This window comes from Protomyctophum bolini (assembly GCF_963924005.1).
Source record: "Protomyctophum bolini genome assembly, chromosome: 18".
Classification (NCBI taxonomy): Eukaryota; Metazoa; Chordata; class Actinopteri; order Myctophiformes; family Myctophidae; genus Protomyctophum; species Protomyctophum bolini.
The window spans coordinates 18,140,418-18,163,181 of record NC_137879.1 but is presented as its reverse complement, the minus strand read 5'-3'; the positions used below and the strand labels follow the sequence as shown (position 1 = coordinate 18,163,181).

The 22,764-nt window shown below is 42.8% G+C and overlaps 1 protein-coding gene across 1 annotated transcript in view; it reads left to right on the top strand.

The window, feature by feature from the left end:
* Positions 1 to 22,477, top strand: part of snx29 (sorting nexin 29) — a 137,816-nt gene extending 115,339 nt beyond the window's left edge. Inside the window, exons 20-21 of the mRNA XM_080788853.1 lie at positions 14,174 to 14,313; positions 18,619 to 22,477. Coding sequence (XP_080644979.1) covers positions 14,174 to 14,313; positions 18,619 to 18,745 — 267 coding nt within the window. The 3' untranslated portion in view covers positions 18,746 to 22,477. The remainder of the gene's footprint in view (positions 1 to 14,173; positions 14,314 to 18,618) is intronic.
* Positions 22,478 to 22,764: the final 287 nt, after the last annotated feature.

The window sequence follows — 22,764 nt, the reverse complement described above, 5'->3', positions numbered from 1 at the left end:
AGATATGATATGACAGGTTGAAAATGGATGAAGTGGTCCTTAAGCCTGACATACCTTAACCTTTGTCCAACACTGTTACTGTACCAACCCCCCCACCCCCCACCCACACACACTCACATCTCACATTGCAGAAACGTCTCTCTCTCTCTCTCTCATGACGGCTCCTAAGAAGCCAATTTGTCAGTGGAAAGGGGGTGGTTTGTGCTCCTGTCAAATATTTTCTGACGGCAACGCCAGAAAGCCCCAGTATTGCGAGGGAGGAGGAAGGGGGGTTGAAGGGTCTGGAGTGATGATGTATTAAAGACACGGTATCAGCAGGACCTCGGGTCCAGCTGTCAGGCTGTAGCCACTGGCCGCAGCAGCCTCATCCAAGTTTTATGGCTCTTGACTGTAGGCGTCCACGCCCTCCTTCTTTTCTCCCCATCCTTCCCGCACTCGTTTCGAATGGAGTGCCTCCTCCATTCTCTTCTCTCCTCGCCTTGCCTCTACTCATGGGCAGACCTGCCAACATGTATGCATTTTGCGTAGCAGGACCACATTTTCACATTAAAGTGCTTTGTGAGTGAGTGAGTGAAGTTTAATCTGTCTTAATGTTACTGATAAATCAGTTTTATAAATTATTAAGTAATATAACTTATCATATCAACATATAACATTGTTATTGATAATGGTATCACAATATTTCAATTACTCATTAAAAGCAGATGTGTTGCTGAATAACTTGATGATATGGAGGCTAGTGGGAAATGACAGTGTACACAGAAACGGCATCTCCTTTTCTAGGCTTTTACAGTCAAGTCACTCACCTTTTACTCTTACGATCAAATTGCTTCATTTTCGATGTCTGATTCCCCCCAACCCCCCCACCCCCCCTACCTGCTCTCTCTATTCTCTCTCACTCTCTCCTGATGCCTATCTCCCTCTCTCTCTGTCTGTCTTGATTTCCCCTGTCAGACAGTAAATGGAGAAATATTGATGAGTTTTTCTTTTTTATCACCCCCTATTTTAGGAGACACAGAGGGTGAAAGAGACAGGAGAGATGCTCTGTATCGCCTATATTCTCCTTTCCATATAATGTGACTAAATTTGACTGAGGGACTGCTATTGTATTTTTTTGTATTTCAACAATTGCCAATCGCAACACCAGAATCTATGGAAAAAAACTACCAAAGCAACGAAGACGCGCTCGGTCAAAACATACTGTAGCTGTCAAACACGCATGACAATAGACTTTGCGGTAAGCCCCACCCGCTCGCGCACCTGCCTCGATACCGTTGTTAAGCAGGACAAACAACCCCTACTATCACCGACCCTCCTTTGAGGACCGTGTTATGTCGGCATTTTTCCGAAGAAGAATAGAAGCATTCATATCACCAACATTCATACTATAATAACGCCATGGTGAAACGTTGCTGTTGGGCATCCTGCAACAGTGCTTCATAAGTACCCAGAACGTTTGGGGCATTTTTTTTTTTATTCCTTTTCCCCTGGATGTCAATGTTTACTTTCTGGAGGTGGAGGACGCAGCGGTCACTCATTCACCCTCCCTGCTACTAAATCATACTATTAACGTCAACTTTTACTAAACAATGGTTAAATCAATCGTCTAATAAACAACAAACAACTTGCCTTGGAGCAAATGGTGTGCTTTGTAAAGGTCATTACACACTGGAGAATTAGCGACGCGATGCGAATAAGCGAAAATGCGAAATATTGCATGTTGCAGTTCGCCTGCGAATCTCTGCAAAATACGACACCAGAGCGAACAAATAAAGAGCGAAAACGGTCGCATTTTCGCACATTCGCCACTGATGTGGAAGCTTGCATGGACTTCAATTGTTTGTTTTTTTAAATGCGAATTATTCGCACGAATATATCGCGTCGCCAATTCGCCAGTGTGTAATGACCTTAACTCTCTCCACGCTCAGTTGCTTGTGTTGGACGGACGGCAGCCACATAACTTCACCCACAGGCTCCAGCCTCCAGTCACGTCCCCTCCCACTGCGGTCCAGAAAAAGAACGCTGCTTACCCTTTTCTGCACATTGTATCCAAAAAGTGAAGGTCCGTTAATGGTCTAAACTAATATGAATTTAGGAACGGCAAAGAAAATCCAAGTTTGGAAATTAGCTGCGGATTGTGATCAGGACTTATGACACTGATCAGCCTATACTAGTTACTCGGCCCTTGTAGTTTGTGAGATTACACTAGCTACGCACGCAAGCGTGCGCGCACACACACACACACACACACACACACACACACACACACACACACAAAACTACATCTTTTAGTAAAAATGGGACACTTTATATTCATCATCAAGTAGTCAGAATTTGTGACATTGACGTGGGTGTTGTTGACAACAGGATTCTGTGTTTACAGACTGAATCAGTCGGTGTGTTTGTTGCAGTACATTCACAGTCACACATGCAGGGGAGTGGCCTTGGAGAGGCTGCTTTGTGTGAAATAAGAAACAGGAATGCATTGTACTGACACACATCGTTCATGTATTCACATCGTACATGTATACACATCGTACATGTATACACATTGTACATGTATACACATCGTACATGTATTCACATCGTACATGTATACACATCGTACATGTATGTATACACATCGTACAATACACATCATACATGTATACACATTGTACATGTATACACATCGTACATGTATGTATACACATCGTACAATACACATCATACATGTATACACAGAAAATTCTGGAGTGTTGTTTCAAAAGTATAAAAATGGACCTGCAAGGGTTAATTTTTACACTGTAAGCGTTAGATTTACATGATGTGGGGTCTATTTTTACACTTTCGGAGATAAATTAACACAGGATTATGGACAGTCAGCATCTAAGCACTCTGAGGACCGCTATATATTATATAAGATTTCCCTTTGGATCAAAACTATTAAACGAAGGGCACTTACACAACTGCCGTACCATTTGCCCTTGGCACAGGCCAACACCCCCCCCCCCCCCCCCCCCCCCACACACACACACACACACACACACACACACACACACACACACACACACACGCACACACACACAGATGAGTGCCAAGGCTGCCCTGATTAATTAATCAACAACTACAAAGTGAATAATTAACAACTCTTACTATGTTGTGTTCACATATTATGCAATATGCATGTTTGGCCGCATTTAATTATGACAAGGAGAATCTGTGGAGATGGTCTTTGTGTGAAGTATTCTGAATCGCCTGTGATGTTTAATGTATGGGCACACTGTGTGTGTGTGTGTGTGTGTGTGTGTGTGTGTGTGTGTGTGTGTGTGTGTGTGTGTGTGTGTGTGTGTGTGTGTGTGTGTGTGTGTGTGTGTGTGTGTGTGTGTGTGTGCGCACATGTGCGTGCGGGCGTGCGCTATACAGAACATTAAGAGGACAGAGCCCCCTGTGACACGATGTGGGCTGATGGAGTGTAAACGTGTTGATCGTGTTTGGATGCTAGCGTGCTCCCACCCCGTGCCTTCATTGAAGTCAAGTAATCCCATAGGTCCAAATCTGTTAGCACTTAGCACATAGGGCCACATTTGATGGATTAATGTGTTCCTTTGGCAGATGGTTTAAACCGGCATGCTCTGTGACATTTAACATGGATTTATTCAGGGCAAGTTGGCCGTGCACACAATTTATTCTTCATATAGTGCGTTCATTATTACATTCACACATGGAGCCGAGCTGCCCACAGTCTGATCATGACCTTTGATAGAGTGCGCACACACTGGGCATGTACAGTATGTGTGTGGACATGCATGTTTGCTTGTGTGCATGTATTTGGGTTATGCCCTTGTGGCTTTTGCACACATGTACGTACATGTGTGCGTGTGCGCATCAAGTGCCTGATATAAATCCTACATCTGTGACCTGGATTCATCATGTAATTACATCAGTATTCCACAGAGAGAGACTCGTAGGAAAGCTGTGACTCTATTTCTTTTTACCCCCTACTGTTTTGCACTACCCTGTTTATAGTTGAGCGAGCCTAATTTATACTCCGCAGTACTATAAGGTGGCGCTTGGTGAGAACAGATCTACAAGCCAACAATGCATTTAGATATCGTTGCTGTGGGGAGGAAACCTCATAACTCCATTTTTGAGGTTTTAGATTATTTTTTTGTGGCATAAATCAGTGCTATTGGACACCCTTTACGTCTGTGTGTTGTTTTGAAAATATTTAACCAATGGAAAGTAGTAAAAAGTATTTTGGACAAAACCTCATAACTCCTCCCCTCCTGGAACTGTAAGACCCGTTACACTATGAAAGTTAATAATAGAAATGTAACAAATGCCTTGTAACAATTACGATATGTACTGTGATGCCCAACATGACCCACCTGATTACTGAAAAATCAAAACAAAAAAAAATCTTAACTCCATTGGACCCTCAAAATGTCTGCTAAGCAACTAACTCCACCACCTCTCCCCCTCTCATGGAAGTAATTGATAATATATGAAGTTACAACACCAACTTTGATGAGGCTGTATTGCTTTGTTTCTATAAGGTTTAAATGTATATTTTTCATTTTCTGAAAAAGTTTTAGAGTTATGAGGTTTCCTCCCGACAGCAGAGATATGTGACTCATCGTGGGATTGTAGGCCTGTTCTATTTTGACAAGCGACACACCATACGATGGACCATGATTTAAGCTTTTTAGCCTGACTCATACACTGCACCGCCTTGAAATAATTTTTGGCAAGCATCAGTGTTGAGCAACAACGTTTATATTAGGCTTCAGCAATGGTTTCTAAACTTTTCAGGTCGAGACCCAAAGGAGAGATTAGACGTTTGCCCGGAACCCAAACTAGTGACCCAAAATAGCAGATCTAAATGGAATTCTTACTCGAGTCGTGACGCATGAAAATTCATCCGTGACCCACAAATGGGACCCACTGTTAGCGAAACAGTGAAACAAGCTTCCCGGTTTCCTGAACCGGGCCGGCCCCCTGGGCACGTTCCTGTGGGTCTGGATGTTCCGGGGACCCTGACACGGTAACTGTCATTTCTCAACTGTTTCGGAACCGGGGCGCACCACAACAAATGTTTAAGAAGTAGTGAAAATAGCCGATCTACAAGCTTGCAACGCTGTGCGAAACACGTACGTTGTGCGCTTGTACTCTATTTTGGTTCTCGACCTGAAAAGTTTTGGAACCACTGCTATAGAAGACTGCACATATATGGTGTAGTATAGCCAGAATTATACTACTGGTACAGTAGCTGCCATCCTCTCAGTTGTGTGGCAGAGCATGGACTTTAAAATGTATTTCATGGTTCACGCAGAGACCCCAGCACACAGTCTGTGTGTCTACTTTAAGCTCCTCTAACCATGATAGGTCCACTCGCCTCCTTATCTCTACTCTGTGATGTGGCATAGCTTTGGTGTGGGTCTCTGTGTGTGTGTGTGTGTGTGTGTGTGTGTGTGTGTGTGTGTGTGACTATGAGGGAGAGAGCGACAGAGCGTGTGTGTATATCTATGCTTGTGTGTGCATGTATGTGAATCCCAGCTTATGCCATTCTGAGCGGGAACCCCTTTTGGTGTTTTAAACATTATGTTATAATTTAGCTATTGCAGATCTACAAGCTCATAGCGGGCCACCAAGGTAGGTCTGCTATTTTTGAAAAATCGTGAAAATATTTATTTCAGAAAACTGGGGGATTTTGGAAGATTTTGTTCGAGGTCAGGCCAAAATGGGTTATACTTGCGCCATCCCTGTCACTGCATGGCCAATTCCATCCCCCCCTCTCCCTGTGACTTGCTCTCATGTCCAAGCCTGTTACACAGAGTATCACCATGTGAGTGAACCGGACCCACACGCTGATATACCAACATGTGACTTCTCCCATCAAACTGTATCTCCGGGGCACATGTCTGATGCTGGGAACATCAACGTGCCTGGCAAGAAATGGTAATCTAGTTCATACTGTATATACAGTACAAAGATATATACGAAACCTGTGCAAATGTTCATCCAAATAGAAAAAAAAGCACATCCTGTACTTACTGTAAATAAAAACAGTGAGAGAGACGGGGGATGCATTTGTTTGTCTGTCTTTGCGGTTTACCGTGCTACCGTATAGCATCATAATGCATCTGGCACATTTGCACGATGCACAGTCTCAGCAATAGGCATTATTAATACACATTAATACACAGCCCAGAAGTCTCCCTGCATATATATGCTGTTATGTGAGAGATGTATGTGTGTATGATGGGCTGACTGGTTGGGAGACGGATGCTGTTTAACATGAATCTTGTAAGCGACAGGACGAGGGCAAATAACATGCCGCACTGAAGAAGTTTCATCTGGCTTAATGTGTGTGTGTGTGTGTGTGTGTGTGTGTGTGTGTGTGTGTGTGTGTGTGTGTGTGTGTGTGTGTGTGTGTGTGTGTGTGTGTGTGTGTGTGTGTGTGTGTGTGTGTGTGTGTGTTGAGTCTGTGACTTCTGTAGGATGCAGGAGTATCACAGAGGACATTCAAATGACGCCTTGTTTACGCATGCAGGTTACTTGTGAGTGTGTTTTCATGTCAGATACATTATCCATCTGTGGTACTCTGCTACTTTGCGCTGTGGGTGAATAGAACAGCAATAGGAGATGCACTGAATTTGACATCACAAGTTCTGATGTCTAGCTCCGACAAAGCTGTCTAACGTGCAGTCCGACGTCTGAAAGTATATGTATGTATGTATGTATGTGCTGCAATATCCTGTCGCGCTTGTACTTTGTCACCAGCCGTGCCCGAAGGTTTCCTCACATTTTGCAATAAAGCCCTTCTGACACAGAATTTGAGATATGAGAATGGATGCGTTCTCATACACTGTGTAGCAGGGATGGAAGGTCTATTTACATGCTGTACTTGGATACTGTTGAAGACGGAGAGAGGATAGTATAGAGAGGGAGTGCTTAGCGCACAGCATGTACTCTGGGACAAGACGTCCTGGGTAACTGCAAGAATGTAATCTGAGATAAATTAAGCCTCAAATAAGTGTGGTAATAAGTTAGCAACACTGAGTATAATAACACTTGCAGGTCGTAGTGACACACTGACACTCATTAGTAACACTCCAGGCCAAAGATGATTGGTAAATGGTGCATTTATATAGCACCTTTATCCAAGGTGCTTTACATAGGTTGTGCATTACATTCACTCATTCACACAAACATTCATACACCGATGCCGGAGGAAACCATGCAAGGTACCAACCTGCACATCGCGAGCAATTAGGGGTTCAGTGTCTTGCTCAAGGACACCCCGACACTAACACTGGGTTTGAACTGGCAACCTTGCGGTTCCCATCCAGCCACTCTACTCTACTCAAGTGTACAACCAGTGTTGGAGAAAGTACTCAACCCCAGTACTTGAGGCAAGGTATCCTGGTCAAATAATGTGAAAGTGTCTCAGTCAAATGAGTACTTGAGTTGAATTACCGAAGTGCTTGCTTTTAACATTCCCTGCCAGGTACTGTCACAGTCTTTTCAATGCAGGACCTTATTTTGAAGGCCAACCGGGCCGTGAACCACGATCATCTGTGCTTTAGTTGTGGGCCATGAATAAAGCTTGTTTTGGAAAAATAAAAGCATTCTGGGAAAACAATCCAAGATAATTGCATTTTAGTAAATCTGGCAGACTTTTCACTTCCGGTTTTATCGGTCGCCCATAGAGTTATCCATGGAATCTCTTGCACGGTTGCACCCATGCAACTACTCAAGTAAAGTACAGATACTCTAAAATGTAAAAGTGCAGTACTAAAGTAAATGTACTTAATTCCATATTATGTATAGAGTTATGTCTGTGATACACACAGCATGTACATTATTATCAGTATATTTACATTTGGTTTTTGTATGGTTGAATACAGTACAGAACATATTACACAGTGCTTAACCCAAAGTCCGCCAGCATTTATTGATAAGTTGCCAGCATTTTTCCTTGTTCAGCTCTTATTTTGAAAAGCCAAATTTCCAGACTCCCAGTCTTGATCTCATGTTAGGAGGTTGGACGATGCATGGTCACTTCCTGTTTATCAAACAGAGCCAACATAGTGTAGTGGAAGGGCAGACATCACAGCATCGGCTCCCGACCGTGGAATAAACCTTGTTTTGACCAAAAATGACATCTGGGACAAGGAATAGGAGATACAGGCGATTGAAAGAAACAGATAGAATGGGTGTTAATGATGGCGCGATCCTGTGTTATTGACAACACCAGCTTGCAACCCCATGCTAATGTGAGTAGCATTATGACTTGATCAATCAAAAGCACTATAAAAGCCCAATTGCCGTAGAGCTACGGCATTGGCGTTAAGCGTAACATTTATTAATTGCCTTTAATTGTCACTTGAGCTCCCCTACCTGTAAAGGCAGCTCCGGTACCTTAGGGGGTGCTCCGCCACCCCAAATGCACATCTCATTCGTGCCATTTTAGTTTAATTTTCAAGTCAACTAGGCTTCTTCCTCGTCATAGCTACTTCTATTTCCAGTACGATTCCAAAATAAAACATGGCTTGAATGTACAAAAAAAAAAAAACACTTATTTTGAAATGTGTGCCCGCTTTGAGAGGAAATAGGTGGCTATGGAACCCGGCGTTGACAAGCCTCACTGTTGACAGTGCGTAACTAAAAACAACTCTCGTCTCGACTTTTGCATCTGTTGTCGTTCATTGCATAATGGAATATGGAACAACTTTTATGAAGCAATAGTTTAAAAAGTTTAAAAAGCTCAAGACTTGTGATATCAGGGTCCTCCATTTAACCATTTTCAATTCATCAGAACATTTAAAGGCATAGAAAAACGTCTATATATGCCTAGTTGCCTACTCTATACTGTTCTGACTGGCGGGTAACTGGCCGCTGGTTGTGTTAAAAAAGGTACATTTTAAACCTAATAATTTACAAATTAAGCACTGATATTGCATACATGTTATGTACTTGAAGACATCAGCGTGCCACAGCAGCCTCTCTGAACGAGAGACCAGACTGCATGCAGCCTTTGCAGTGCTCCTATCCCTCCTATCTGTTCGTCACAGGGAGATAAATCTGTCGTGATGTCCATTAGCGTTATTACAGTCCTGACATCCGTGGAAAAGCAGCTGGGGTGTCCTCTTAACGTGTTGACATAGCATGAAGCTAGCGGTGGCACATGCGTGCGCCTGTACGCGCACACACACACACACACACACGCACACGCACACACACACACGCGCGCACACACACACACACACACACACACACACACACACAGAGGCTACGCATGAGATTTATAGTGCCCACTCCAACCCCTACGCTCTCATCCAGACTGCCCTGTGCACTACGTTGCAGTTTTTCCTCCTACTCTTAATAAACTTACATACTTATCCACTACTTTGGGAGTTAATGCACCTCTCATCCCCTCCCACTTGGTGAATTATGTTCTTATCACCCCTCCTACCTCATTTGAAGAATCAGCTTCTCGTGTGTGTGGTTTATGTAATTACGCTCCCTGTAGGGTCTCCACAAGGATATTAATACCAGTCGAAATTGACCTTAACAGGAATAGTTTTCTGGTTCCCACTATGGAAAGGGTCATTTTATGGGCGGGAAATCAAGCTGTTATGATAGGCTATATAACATATGACTTGACTATCTAATATATTAATTGGTACACCACGCAGTTTTGTCTAGGGAGATCTTATTTTAGTCCACTGTCTAATTCAACCACAATATTCCACTTTCTTCCGTGCTTCTATCATCAATAATCACAATAAAGGGCCTGAACAGTGTTAAACATTAACATCTGTCTTGAACAACAGGACATAAAACAAAGTTTGCTTTTTCAGTGCAGCAAACAACATCCAAATTGTCACTTATTTTTGACAATCTTACTTTTTTTTTGTATTGTCCTGAGGTACTGCCATGGTAGTTCTGGTCCATAGACCCATAATGCTGTTGCTGCCGTTGCATTAGACGTTTTCACTACTCACCAATACAAAGACGGTTTTGGTCATTAGAAAGACTACTTTCCCCGGTGGACACCCTCTGAGCCCCCCACCACCGGAAACAAAAATACTTTTAGTTATTCCACTGAGCCGTCTACCGATATGGCCAAGAGAAAATCCCATAGACAAGATTTTTCCAACCCCCAGCAGACCTGTTGTAGTGCTGTTTCTGGGAATGTTGGGATTTCACACTCCTTGTTCACACCATATTACCTGATGTCGTAACTGTAAAGTCGTTGTGGGCAAGATGGAACGCACTCTACGATCTTCCTTGGCCTCTTTGGCCTTTGTGAGGATTCTCTTTGTAGTTTTAACAGATGTTTCTGACTAAACCATTGTTCTGTGGATTATGCAGGCATGAAGAGATGTACTGGAAACCCCATGACCCCCAAACTATTTTAATTCATGTGAGTTGTAACAGGATGCAGGAACCCTGCTTTTATTTTGTGCATAACAACAGCCATGGTGTGTTGTGCAGGGCATCTCAAAATTCCTGCTGAGGTAGTCGCATAATAATAATGTAATAATCAGAGTTCCAGGACAATAGATTTGTTGCTATAGTCTCCCATGGGTTGTCTGGGATTTCATGTGAGTTTTCCATGGGGTGCGTTTCCTTTGTGTTGGCGTTACGGTGTTTTTGGCATTATGTCACACTTCCTTACTGATTATATCTGTAAGGAATACAGATTATATCTTCTCATCCTTTGGAAGGATTCCATCAGGTGGTTCCTTCCAGTACAGTGATACACTACGTTTGTGACACTTTTTCCGCCAGACTGACCAAATGACCTAGCCTGGGTTCCAGCCTGATTCGCTGCGTTCCGCGGATCTGAAATGTCACTGAGTGCAGTGACATTTCAGATCAGCGGAACGCAGCGAATCAGGCTGGAACCCAGGCTACAGATGACCTGCTAGACTAGAGAGTGGACCGTTACTCCCCCTGAGCTGTAGCTGCCTTGATATTATCAATATACAGTATAGCCTGTACTTACAGTAGCTGCAGTGATGATGACTGATGTGTGTACTGTACTCCATAGCCTCAGTTGGTGAACTGTCATCCATGGATTTTGTTGACAGCATGTTGGCCACTGGGATCTTTTTTCCCAGTCTGGACGTAGGTGTGGTCTCTAGTTGTTTGTGGTCTGATTCTACAGTTACATGTCACCCATAGAGGAATCTCTTACACCCATGAAAGACTGCATCTCAGTTTGGACAGTAGGTCTACTCTGTTTTATTAGCTGTATGGATGTGTATGCAACTGGCCTGGCTTCCTGCATAATGGTTGCACCCAGGCCATTTTCGATGCTTCCACCTGGAGTGTCACTTCCTGTCCTGGATTGAAATAGGCTAGCACCAGTCCTGGTGCTGTAATACTCTTCAAAAAAAGGTGTTGTGTCCCAATTGTTGGTCCCAGTTTCGTGCCTTAACAGGTGTCTGATTGGCGCTGCACTGCGGCGACATGGGCATAAGTCTTTTTTCCTCCTCCCACGCAGCTCATCCCATTGGAAGGTATGCGTGGGAGTAGAGCTTGTTTATGCCCAGGACATGCGGGCCCTTTGTCTAAGACATGCGGGCCCTTTGTCAGTTTGTCTAAGACAAATGTATTCCTCGGGAGACAAATAATAAAGAACCTTGAATGAAGCACTCTCCTCAGCCGGTTTGAGGACAATCTAACACGGTCATTTACCACGGCAAGGATCATCTCACCTGTTGGCAGTGGCATGTCTTTGATGGCATTCACCTTAAGAGGGTCTGGTTTCAGGCCAGTGGTTTTGAGCCTATAACCAAAGTATTGTATTGTAGTATTGGTAACGACCCCCACATGGTAACTTTGTCATGTCTGGATGTTCTGGGGACTATAACAATAAATGTATAGTTGCACCGCTTAGTTCACACAGGTGTGATTTTTTCTCCTCAGTGGACTGATAGATAGATAGATAGATAGATAGATAGATAGATAGATAGATAGATAGATAGATACTTTATTTGTCCTTTCGGAATTTTGTTTTGTGCCAAGCAGTCACCAGGATACAAAAACACATATATGCAAACAGATCACACAACACATGGACAAGACAATAAAAGAAACAAATGCTAACAAAAAACAAAAAGTTCCAATTACATTTTATGCACAGAACTGAGATGGGGCCTGCTTGTTCATAAGTCCTATACTTATGGGAACAAACGATCTTAAAGCCCTAGCCTGCAGAGAAGGTACAGTGTACCGTCGCCTTGATGGTAAAAGATGGTATTGGCTGTGTAACTGGTGTGTTTGTTCTATCCCTTAAGCCTTGCAATGTTTTTTTTTTAATATCAAAGTAATGACGGTGACACTTGACAGCCATGAGTAAATCAATAAAACACTTTACACTGTACATAGTTGGGAAGATGAAATGTCTCAGACTGATACAATAAGACAGTAGGGTCTTATTTCAAACACAAAATGTCAAAAGGAAACAGGAAAAGTTCACAGAGCAAAGTGCAACAGATTGTGTGACATATGATTTTCAGACAACCGTAATCCCTAGAAGAGTTGTGTGGCTCTCTGTTACAGGGCTTTCACTTCTAGTGATGTTTACTAGTTGACCAGTTGCCTAGTTTACTAGTCGACTTTAACTACCTAAATTGTACATTTAAAAACTGTACATTGGTGACTAGCCTTCTAGCTGATCTTGAGGCCTACAAAAGCTTTACATTTTCTCCTTATCAACTAGTCAACTATTACCATCCCCCCCCCCCCTTTTTCCCTCACTGTATATGTTTCTTTTCCCTTTTTGCTTCCTTTATGATGAATTCCTGTTCTTTAACTATATAGAAGTGTCTATTTGTACGTCTCTAAATGTTTTGATGAATTGAACAAGATGGACACTGTTGTAAACAAGTGTAATGCTTAATTGGGTCGTCCACTCACAGTCTTTGTATTGCGTTTGTGCTTGAAATGTACTGTAATTCTGCAAACTGTTAATAAATATTTCAATCAATCAATCAAAAAAACCAACAAGCTCAACTAGTGGTTTTACTACTATAGTAGTATGTTTACCGTGAAATTGTCAAAATGTCATTCTGTTCCTTTTCCTCCTTAGTGTCGTCCTGTCCTTTTCATGACATCACTGGAAGAATAAATTTAGCCGATTCACTCTCCAGACAAATCAATGCAGAACAGTTTAGGGCTTTGTGGATGTGTGTAATTATATAGAAAATAAATCGGCAGTATTTTCTGTAGAAATGGTCAGTAATCCTGAAGCTGTGTTGGCCTCTGATGTCTTCCATTCTATCCAGAGAATAAAAAAGCGGATTTGCCCATGTCTTTGTTGTCAACCTTTGCAGACACTGATTAGCCATGCTACCTAGCTCTTGTGATGTGGCTGTATGTTTTGGGGGGGGGGGGATTATGTGTGTGTGTGTGTGTGTGTGTGTGTGTGTGTGTGTGCTACTGTGCTCTATGCGTGTGTGTGTGTGTGTGTGTGTGTGTGTGTGTGTGTGCTCTATGCGTGTGTGTGCTCTATGCGCGCGTGTGTGTGTGTGTGTGTGTGTGTGTGCTCTATGCGTGTGTGTGTGTGTGTGTGTGTGTGTGTGTGCTCTATGCGTGTGTGTGTGTGTGTGTGTGTGTGTGTGCTCTATGCGTGTGTGTGTGTGTGTGTGTGTGTGTGTGTGCTCTATGCGTGTGTGTGTGTGTGTGTGTGTGTGTGTGCTCTATGCGTGTGTGTGCTCTGTGTGTGTGTGTGCTCTATGTGTGTGCTCTATGCGTGCGTGTGTGTGTGTGCTCTATGCGTGTGTGTGCTCTATGCGTGTGTGAGCGACGGACAGGGCGAGTCTACGAGGCAGTGGGGGAGGGGCTGCATGCAGGGAGTCTGAGGGCAGCGCTGCTCCTTTGTAGCCTACGTTTTGTAATATCTTTGCCCCCCCGCACACCGCACCAATATATATTTTGGGAGTCGGGAAAATACAGAGGACATGTCCTCGGTGGGTGTCCTCAATGGTAGCTACGGCACACACACACACACACACACACACACACACACACACACACACACACACACACACACACACACACACACACACACTCATTCATTCTGTTCAGATTAAATAAATAAAAGCAATCTGTTTTTATCTAATCTGGGCTTCCAGTCTGAACATAGCCTCTGTCTCTATCCATCTCTCTGCAGGATGCCAAGTTCGTAGAGGAGCGTAGAAAACAGCTTCAGGTTTACCTGCGTATGGTGATGAACAAAGTCATCCAAACACTGCCAGAATTCACTGCTAAACCCACCAAGGAGACCCTGCTGTCCCTGCTTCCCTTCTGCCTGTAAGTATGCACATAATAACAACAATAAGAAAAATAAGAATAAGTGTTGAAACCTGCAACCGAGCCTGTTGGTCCTGCAGGTCGTGGCTGCAGTACCGCTAACAGCAGCAGTTAAAACTGATCAGTCCCTGGTTGGGGAGGCTGGGGTCTTTGATAGGCCTACAGACTTCACTGACACACCGTCTGTTCTATGTGTCCTGGATGGAGGGAAGCTCATATACACGGATGCTCTAGGCTGGACCTACGTGTCCTGAGTCATATACTGGACCTGAAATACTTGAACCCCCTCACAGTTTCAGTGCTACCGCACACACATTCAGACACATTGTGTTGGAGGGAATGCTGTTTCTGACTGACCAATCTGTTTCTGACTGCTCAGATGGTCCAGTCATTTCCTGCCATATTCACACCAATTTAACCTTCCTGTGACCAGTCACCAAGTGTGGCCAAATTCATTATTCATTTGGGAGTCCTTGCCATAAAAAATGTTGAGAGCCACTGATTAAGACTAATGTAGCACAAACCCGCTATTCCATGCCATTCACGTATGCATTTGCAAATAATGTAATTAATGTGCTTACACGCCTAGTCGCCTACCGTGCGTGCGTGCATGTGTGCGTGCGTGTGTGCGTGCGTGTGTGCGTGCGTGCGTGCGTTCGTCTGTTGACAACTAATCTCCAGCGCTGTTGCCCCTATCTAAGTGAAACTGTGCACACACTCCCTGGATGCCCCAAATCATTCAGATTGGCCTGCTATAGTGCCACCAGGAAGCAGATTTTTGCAAAACACAATTTTTTATATCACGCCTACAGATCTTGTCTAAACATCACGCAAATCAGTACACAGTATCTCTTTAGTCGTGTGATCAGATGGATCTGTCTGTGACACACACACACAATCAAAAAAATCATTACATTTGTACATTATGGATAAATTGAACACTGATTTTACTGTGTAAAGTCTGCCTCAAGCTCCATCAATCTCTATTCGCCATACTGTACCTCCGCGATAAGAACATCAGTTTGCGTCGGGTGTCAAAAGATTACGCTGACACATTTGAAATATAACGATGAGAAGTGACTGCTGTGTCAAAAGAATGGCATCAGGCCAAGTCATTGCTGCGACCCCCGACCTGCTGTACAGCCTTACTTCTAAACTGTTGGCCAGAGTGCAATGCTTCGTTGTTTACACACTCATACGCAGTGGTGTAAAGTAACTACTGTACTTACGTACACTTTTGAGTTACTTTTACTTTAGGTAGGCTAAGTGTTTATATCTCAGAGGCACTTTATATCTCAGAGGCAAATATTGTACTTTTTACTCCACTATAATTATTTGACAGCTTTAGTTACAAGTTACTTTGTATAGTAGATTTAGTTTATTATTACAAAACATACTGTACAGAATCAATTATGCCCCGTTTTATACTTGGGCTATTCTAAAATAGCCGTTCAAAAAGCAGACATTGGAACCCCCTTTTTCCCTGTGTTGGACATAAGAGATTTCCATCCGACAGCGACGATATGCTGATAACCACTAGAAAAATATAATGCAATGTTACACAGAGATAAGTCAAATTGAGGCATATCAGTCCACACAATGGCCTTTTTTGCCCGGTGGCAACCTTGCCGGCGTGATCATGAAACTCACCATAGCCCCAGAGTTGTCTGTGTAACGGCTTCACTGCACACTGATGGATGAAATGATGATTAGTACATTCATTAGCGCAATGAGAGAGAGGAGGAGGACAGAGAGGATGGGGGGGTTGAAAAAAGGAGAATGATAGAGTTGGAAGAGGAGTGGAGATGGAGGGGAGGTGAAGGAGAGAGGGAGAGGAAAGATGAAAGACGTTCGGTGCGGATGACAGAGAATGATAGAACATGAGAGATACGAGGAGATTGAATGAAGGACGAACGGAGGACAGGACATCAAGACGGTTGGGTGGGGGGGGGGGGGGGCAGTAAAGGAAAAAATGCAGATTGAGAGAGAACATGAAAAAGACATGGAGGGTAAGAAAGACAATGGCAGAGACACATGAAGACAGAATAAAGACAGACTGTGGAACTCATGCTGAGCTCTTCTGTACTGTACTCAAAGGCCTACATGGCTGTCATGGCTCCTTGATGTTGCAATGACCTACCTACAGTACACCCCTGATCTGTGTGTGCCAGTGTGCATACACTATGTATATTAATACACTGAACCTCAAATTGCTCCTGATGTGCTGGTTGGTACCTTGCATGGCTTCCGCCGCAATCAGTGTGTGAATGGGTGAATGTAATGCACAATCTATGTAAAGCTCCTTGGATAAAGGCGCTATATAAATGCACCATTTACCATTTTTAATTTGTATGTGTGTGTATGCAGTACATGGAAGTGTGCATGTATATGTGTAGACTAGACCGGTGGTTCTTTTTAAATTTTCAATGACAACTATAACTCTAAAAATAGCACATGTTAATAAGTTAAAATTTTGCGTTAACACACAAGATTAAAATGTACTATTTAGAATTGAGGTATGTCTGTGACCAGGGTCCAAACTTAACACCTGCCACAAGACGGGTGTCATCAGCATTTTCATTAGCAATTTCATCATTCATTTCAGTCAGATGACATGTCATGTGTATGTACATTATGACCACTATACAGTATGTGGTACTACCATTATGTAATTTAATTTATATAAGCACAAGTTGACAACTGTAACCACTCTTCACTTTACAGTCACCATCTTCCACCCTCATCCACAGCACTGAAGCAGCAGCACTTTAAGACATCCTCTCAGACTGTGTGCCCCAGACCACCGCTGTACGCTTAGCACACAGTTGTTTACGCTGAGCACTGTGCACACTCATGCAGTGTGATGGCTCATCTTATTGACATGCATCCTCGGTCACCACAGCAGTGAGTGCACAGGGTGGGTGGGGGTTGGAGGGGAGGCCAGAGACCTCTGTTTCAGCGTCAACAGCATTTTGTCACTCTTCTGACTTCAAAATGAGGATTTGTCAGGGGATAATCATTTGCTCTCTGTGGCCTTTTACTGCCGCAGTCAGGGCAGATAATAGGCTGGGTTCTGTATTCTTTCAGTGCAGTAACAACAACGTTAGAGTTTAGACTTTGGGGGTCACTGCTTTTTGTCCACTTTACTTAATACTCTAGCCCTACATCAGTGGCATGCACACAGGCCTGTGCACATGTACTGTATTTGAGGAAATGCCTGGGTATGTACCGGTACTGTATGTGTTGGAGGGAGAGAGAAAGGGTGGAGAGGTAATATGCGAGTCAGGCCACACTTTGTAATACCCTGTATTACAATACCTTTTGCACTAATCCACTTACACTCAATTTGATCCACATCCATTCTTGTGTTATGTACCTGTTCAATGTAATTAATTATGCCTCCCTCCAGTGTAACTATTAGCCTTCCAACAGTCATTTCGCCCTGAAAAGTCATCAGCTTTGTTTTAATACTGAAGTAGGATTACCATCACGTACTGGGAGGCAGAAAAAATAAATCCATAATTTATGTAGCTGCTTTTTTTATTTGTGTAAATGAGTTAGTTTTCTGTTTCCACACGGCGTCTTGTTCACAATTTTATATCCGTTTCTGCTGATACCAGTCCACACGGCATCTTGTTCACAATTCTATATCTGTTTCTGCTGATACCAGTCCCCATCGCATAACTGTTTTTGCAGACCTTGGTCAAATTCCTATCAGACCAGACTCGACTGAACTTACTTGTTGGAAATGGTGACACGGGAATAAACTATGGATTGAAGTAAACTAAGTAAAATGTGTCTTATTTCTTAGTGGTGCTATTGAGGGAAAAGTTAAAATAGTTTTACAAAAGGCAGAAAAATATTGCAGAAAAGGTGTTTGTGATTTTAAAATAGTATTTACTTTTGTTGTGGCTCTTGTGACCACAGGTATCCTGTGTTAACATGCATATCACCACAAGAATAGGACCCCCCTCTTGGGAACAAGACGCTGTGTGGAAACGGAAAACTATCTAATTTACTCAAATAAAAAGTAGCTGCATAAATTATGAATTTCTTTTTCCAAAATAAAGACGCTAGAGTGCCTAGCATATGAGGGAGATTTTACTCCCGCCTTCCATTTCCCCCCAAAACCGGGAGGTGAAATGTTCCATTACTACCTTACAATACAGTAAGTCGGATCTCTCTTTAGAAGCGTTAATATTCCAAAGATGCATGCTGAAGTTAGAAATTAGAAAAGATTATTAACATTTTTATTTCTTAAATTAAAAAAAAATATTAATTTTATCATTATTCTTATTATTTCAGAGACACCCCCCAGGCCAATGAAGGAGGGGCCAAGACAGCACGTTCCAAAGCCTCGTCACGCTTCCCCAGACTTGGCCGCAGTCGCAACCAGGAGGCCCGGCCGGAACCCCAAAGCGGTGACCTGTAGAACCTCTGAATGTTTTCACCCTTTGACCTCATTTCTAATAGGTTGACAATGAGGACGTCCCTAAAGTATGTGTACAGCCTGTGGACTTGACACACAGCAGAGGTAAGAATGAGCTGACGGTGAGTCTGGATATCAGGGGGGGCTTCTGACAGACTCGCATATCCTCCGGAGCTAGAGAGGCAATCTAGGAGAAGATGCTACGTCCTCAGTGGAAGACATGTCTTGTGGTGTTTTTCCGGGCTGTGGGAAGGCTAAATAATTCTCCTTGTTTGTCTATAGTTGGAACCCCATCCTAGTACGTATTACCTCATAGGGAGTCAAAAGAGGACTCACTCTGCACATGGACGAGTTGGAACTCAACAAGGAGTCCTATTCTGCTCGTTTTTTGAATGAAACTGTACTATGGTCACGGTGCCATGGGGGGTGGGGGATTTATCCACTACTACTCTTGAAAAATGATTTTCAATACATTTTTTTAATCATTATTTTTTGGCAAATGCATTACAGTGCCATACAATTTTGACGCCACAGACCAAATTCTCTGTCACCGTGGACTACCAATGGACGGCAGGCAGACAATCCACTTGTCTTCTTTCATCATGTTATTACAGATAATCTGCAGAAAACATACTGTACTGTCACACAAGGATGTCCATCAAGGGTTAGACTCAAGGATACAGCCAGTGCTCATAAGGATTCTCAGAATCCGTGCTGTGGTGTTCTGTTACGATTGAACATTTTAACAATGACTAAACACTTGAGATGCTGCTTGTTAGAGTGTGTGGTTGGGGGAGGGGTGTTGTTGAATGTCAAGTTTGTGCGAAACAGAAACATGCATATGTGTTGTATTACCCAAGAGTAATTGGAGACGAAAAGTACTCCTGATTTGACTGTTTTTTGAAAACTTTATTTGAAGGTTTGTTCACGAGGCGGTAAACATCATTTATTGTCTCTACGAGGCAAAGAGAACAAATTAGACATGTGGGTTGTAATTACAGCCCTCAGTATGCTGTTGTTTTTACAATACACAACTTTGTAATTATTCATAATCACACAGGTAAAATGGTTAACACTGCACACTGTATTTACAGCCAATTCCAATGTGATGGCAGTAGATTGGGGTGCTTGTGACCAGATCTTTTCTGGCCCAAATCTTCAAATGGAATGAGAACTGGGAAGGAAATAGAATATAAAGGGAAACATACTCCCATTCCTCTACACAGTGACAGTCAACAGGACCCTTGTAGCTCCAGTTGCTCTACTTGTCCTGGTCAGTAGCAAACAGTAGACATGTCATCATACTGGGCAGCTCCCACTAGGTGTCAAACCGTGTGTTATCGTTTTAATGTGAGGCAGGGCATTGTTGAGAGTGCAATCATGCACAGTCAACCCTCCCTGGATTTAAACTTGAAAATTAATAGAAATGTAGCCGCAAAGTGGAGATGCAGAGGTTCAAGACAGCACGGACTGTAAGCAGTTGAAAAGGGTCTAGACCTCTGTGCTGGGCCCCAACATTTTGTGGCAGTGCCATCACCCCCTACTGTTCAATGACCAACATGCTTATACAGCTTAATTAATCATATCCACCTTGTTTGGTGAGGTTTGGACAAACTGACATTGATTTGGCCTTCCGTTATAGTAGCACTATTAGGCTGATTGTGATCATTGTGCAAGTAATGCACACAACTTCAAATCATTGGTGAAAAGTTTACCATTGACCATCTCATGGAAATGTGCCATACCATGAGATAATTAGAAAAACCAGCACAACATCAATAGTGATTCTATTGGGGATTAGTTAGGCAATGGGCTAAATGCTACAGTAAATGGTCTGCATTTCTTTAGCACCTTTCGAGCAGTTAGGGGTTCAGTGTCTTCAACAGGACACTTCAACACATACCCAGGAGGAGCCAGGGATAGAACCTGCTCTACCTCCTGGGCCACTGCCACCCGATCTGAGACAAAGCAAGACGACGTCATATAAACGCTGAATCAAAACATATGAAACGTGAACAGTCACGGTTTCAATTACTCGTTTTCGCTGCGGTTGCATTATCTAACACATGTAATAATATAACAAAGTGTTCACATAATCAGTTACTATTCTAATAATAATGTTAAACTTTATTTGTATAGCACCTTTCATACAAAACTTAAAGCTAAAAACTAAGTGCTTTACATACAAAAGAAAACAGCTAAAATTCTTAAGTAAAGCACATGATAATTAAGTTAAATTGAAAATGAATTGCCTTAAAATGGTGAGAAATGGTGCTATAGACAGGCTAGGTTAAAAATATGTTTTTCTTTTCACACGTTTAACGATGTCAAGTGAGCCTGCCTCTCTAATCTCTTTAGGAGAGAAGTGTTCCATACTTTGAGAGCATAATTGAAGAAATATACATCTCCAATTTTCTTTTGGGTAGAGCATATCTAGCAAGCCTGCTGTAGCGGATGTACCCATTGAGAGCTTTATAAAGGAGTAGAGCCTTTGTAGTCTAGCTAGACTGGAGTGTTGTGTTCTCTGTAATAGACCCAGTACCGTGGTACACCACCACAGTTTTTGGTGACGTTCTAGGAATAGCCTTTCTTTCGATATGCAGCGCAACAGCGGGGACATGGCATCATTTTATATTTATACATGTGTCAATCAATGCTGTCACATTAATAATGTAGCCTACAGTAACCAAGCATTTCCATTCCGTATACTTATACTCTTATAGTTGGTAAGCAAAGTGTGTGGTCAGTTACTTACTTACCTGTATGTATTACCATGCAATAGATGTCTTTATGCACAATGTGACAACATTTTTAACCTGCTCTACCAAAATCAGCTGAAGATCATTATTTTAATTATTGTAAACATAGGGTGAGATACTAACAATGCTAGCGGAAATTAAGACACAAATACGTTTTTTTTCAACAGCACTTAAATGAGCTGTCTCAGGCACTTACAGGGAACAGGGGGCAAAGTTCCTGCCCACCACCCAGGGAAATGCCTCACTGTCAGAGAAGAGAGGTGTTGTCCGCCCACATGAAAAACTGTAGGGGTTCGCAGTGACTACGCGTGACTGGGGAAATTCAACTATCTCTGATTGACGTTGGTAGAGCAGGTCCTGCTCAAAACCAAGTTTAAGGACCCATTAGTGTTCACAATGATTTATTTTGTATTTATTTTAAACTTTTTTTTACTGCCTGCATTTGGATAGTATAGTAGAAAATGACAGGAAACAAGGACCACGCAGTAAAGTTGACAGGCTCTGTATATGCGCCTTAACCACTAGGCTTCAGCGCCCCGTGTTCACAATGATTTTATCGAGAGAGAACAGTGACATTTTCAGAGGCCTAGAATATACAGTAAACAGGAATTGAGATGAGGAGGGCGTACAACAATTTATTTAATCATTATTTATTTTACTGATATACAGTATCAAGACACTCCCATCTTTTGGTTCCGATGATTTCCAGCTGTTTTGAATGCAATGATTGCTTCCACTTCTTAACCTGCCATCAGGACATCTCACTTCAGTGCAGACCTTTCCTAGACAGCCTGGACACCAGTAACAGGGACAGGAGCCACCGTGGGGAAAGGGCATGATTTTATTCTATTGAGAGATGCAGCCAGTGTTCACTTCCCGCCATGCCATGCCATGCCATGCCATGCCATGCCATGCCATGCCATGTCATGCCATGTCTGTTCTCATATGCTTTTCTGTGTCCTTTGCCTTAGCTCAGCAGTACAGCCTTATAGTATGTGTCAGTGTCATAGTGAAGCTGGTCTGAACAATAAAGCAGTACAACATCTACTGTACATACAGTAACATTGGCTCTGCTTGTTATTGTTGTGTACGTGTACACGTGCGCGTAAGAGCGTAGTAAGTAGTAAACCCTATGCATTTGTGCAATCATGCATGCTTAGGTACAGAGGTGTGTACATGTACTGTATGTATGTAAGAACAGTTGTGCATGCATTCGTATTAAAGTGTGCGTATGTGTTTTGTAGGGATAGGGTAACGCATCGA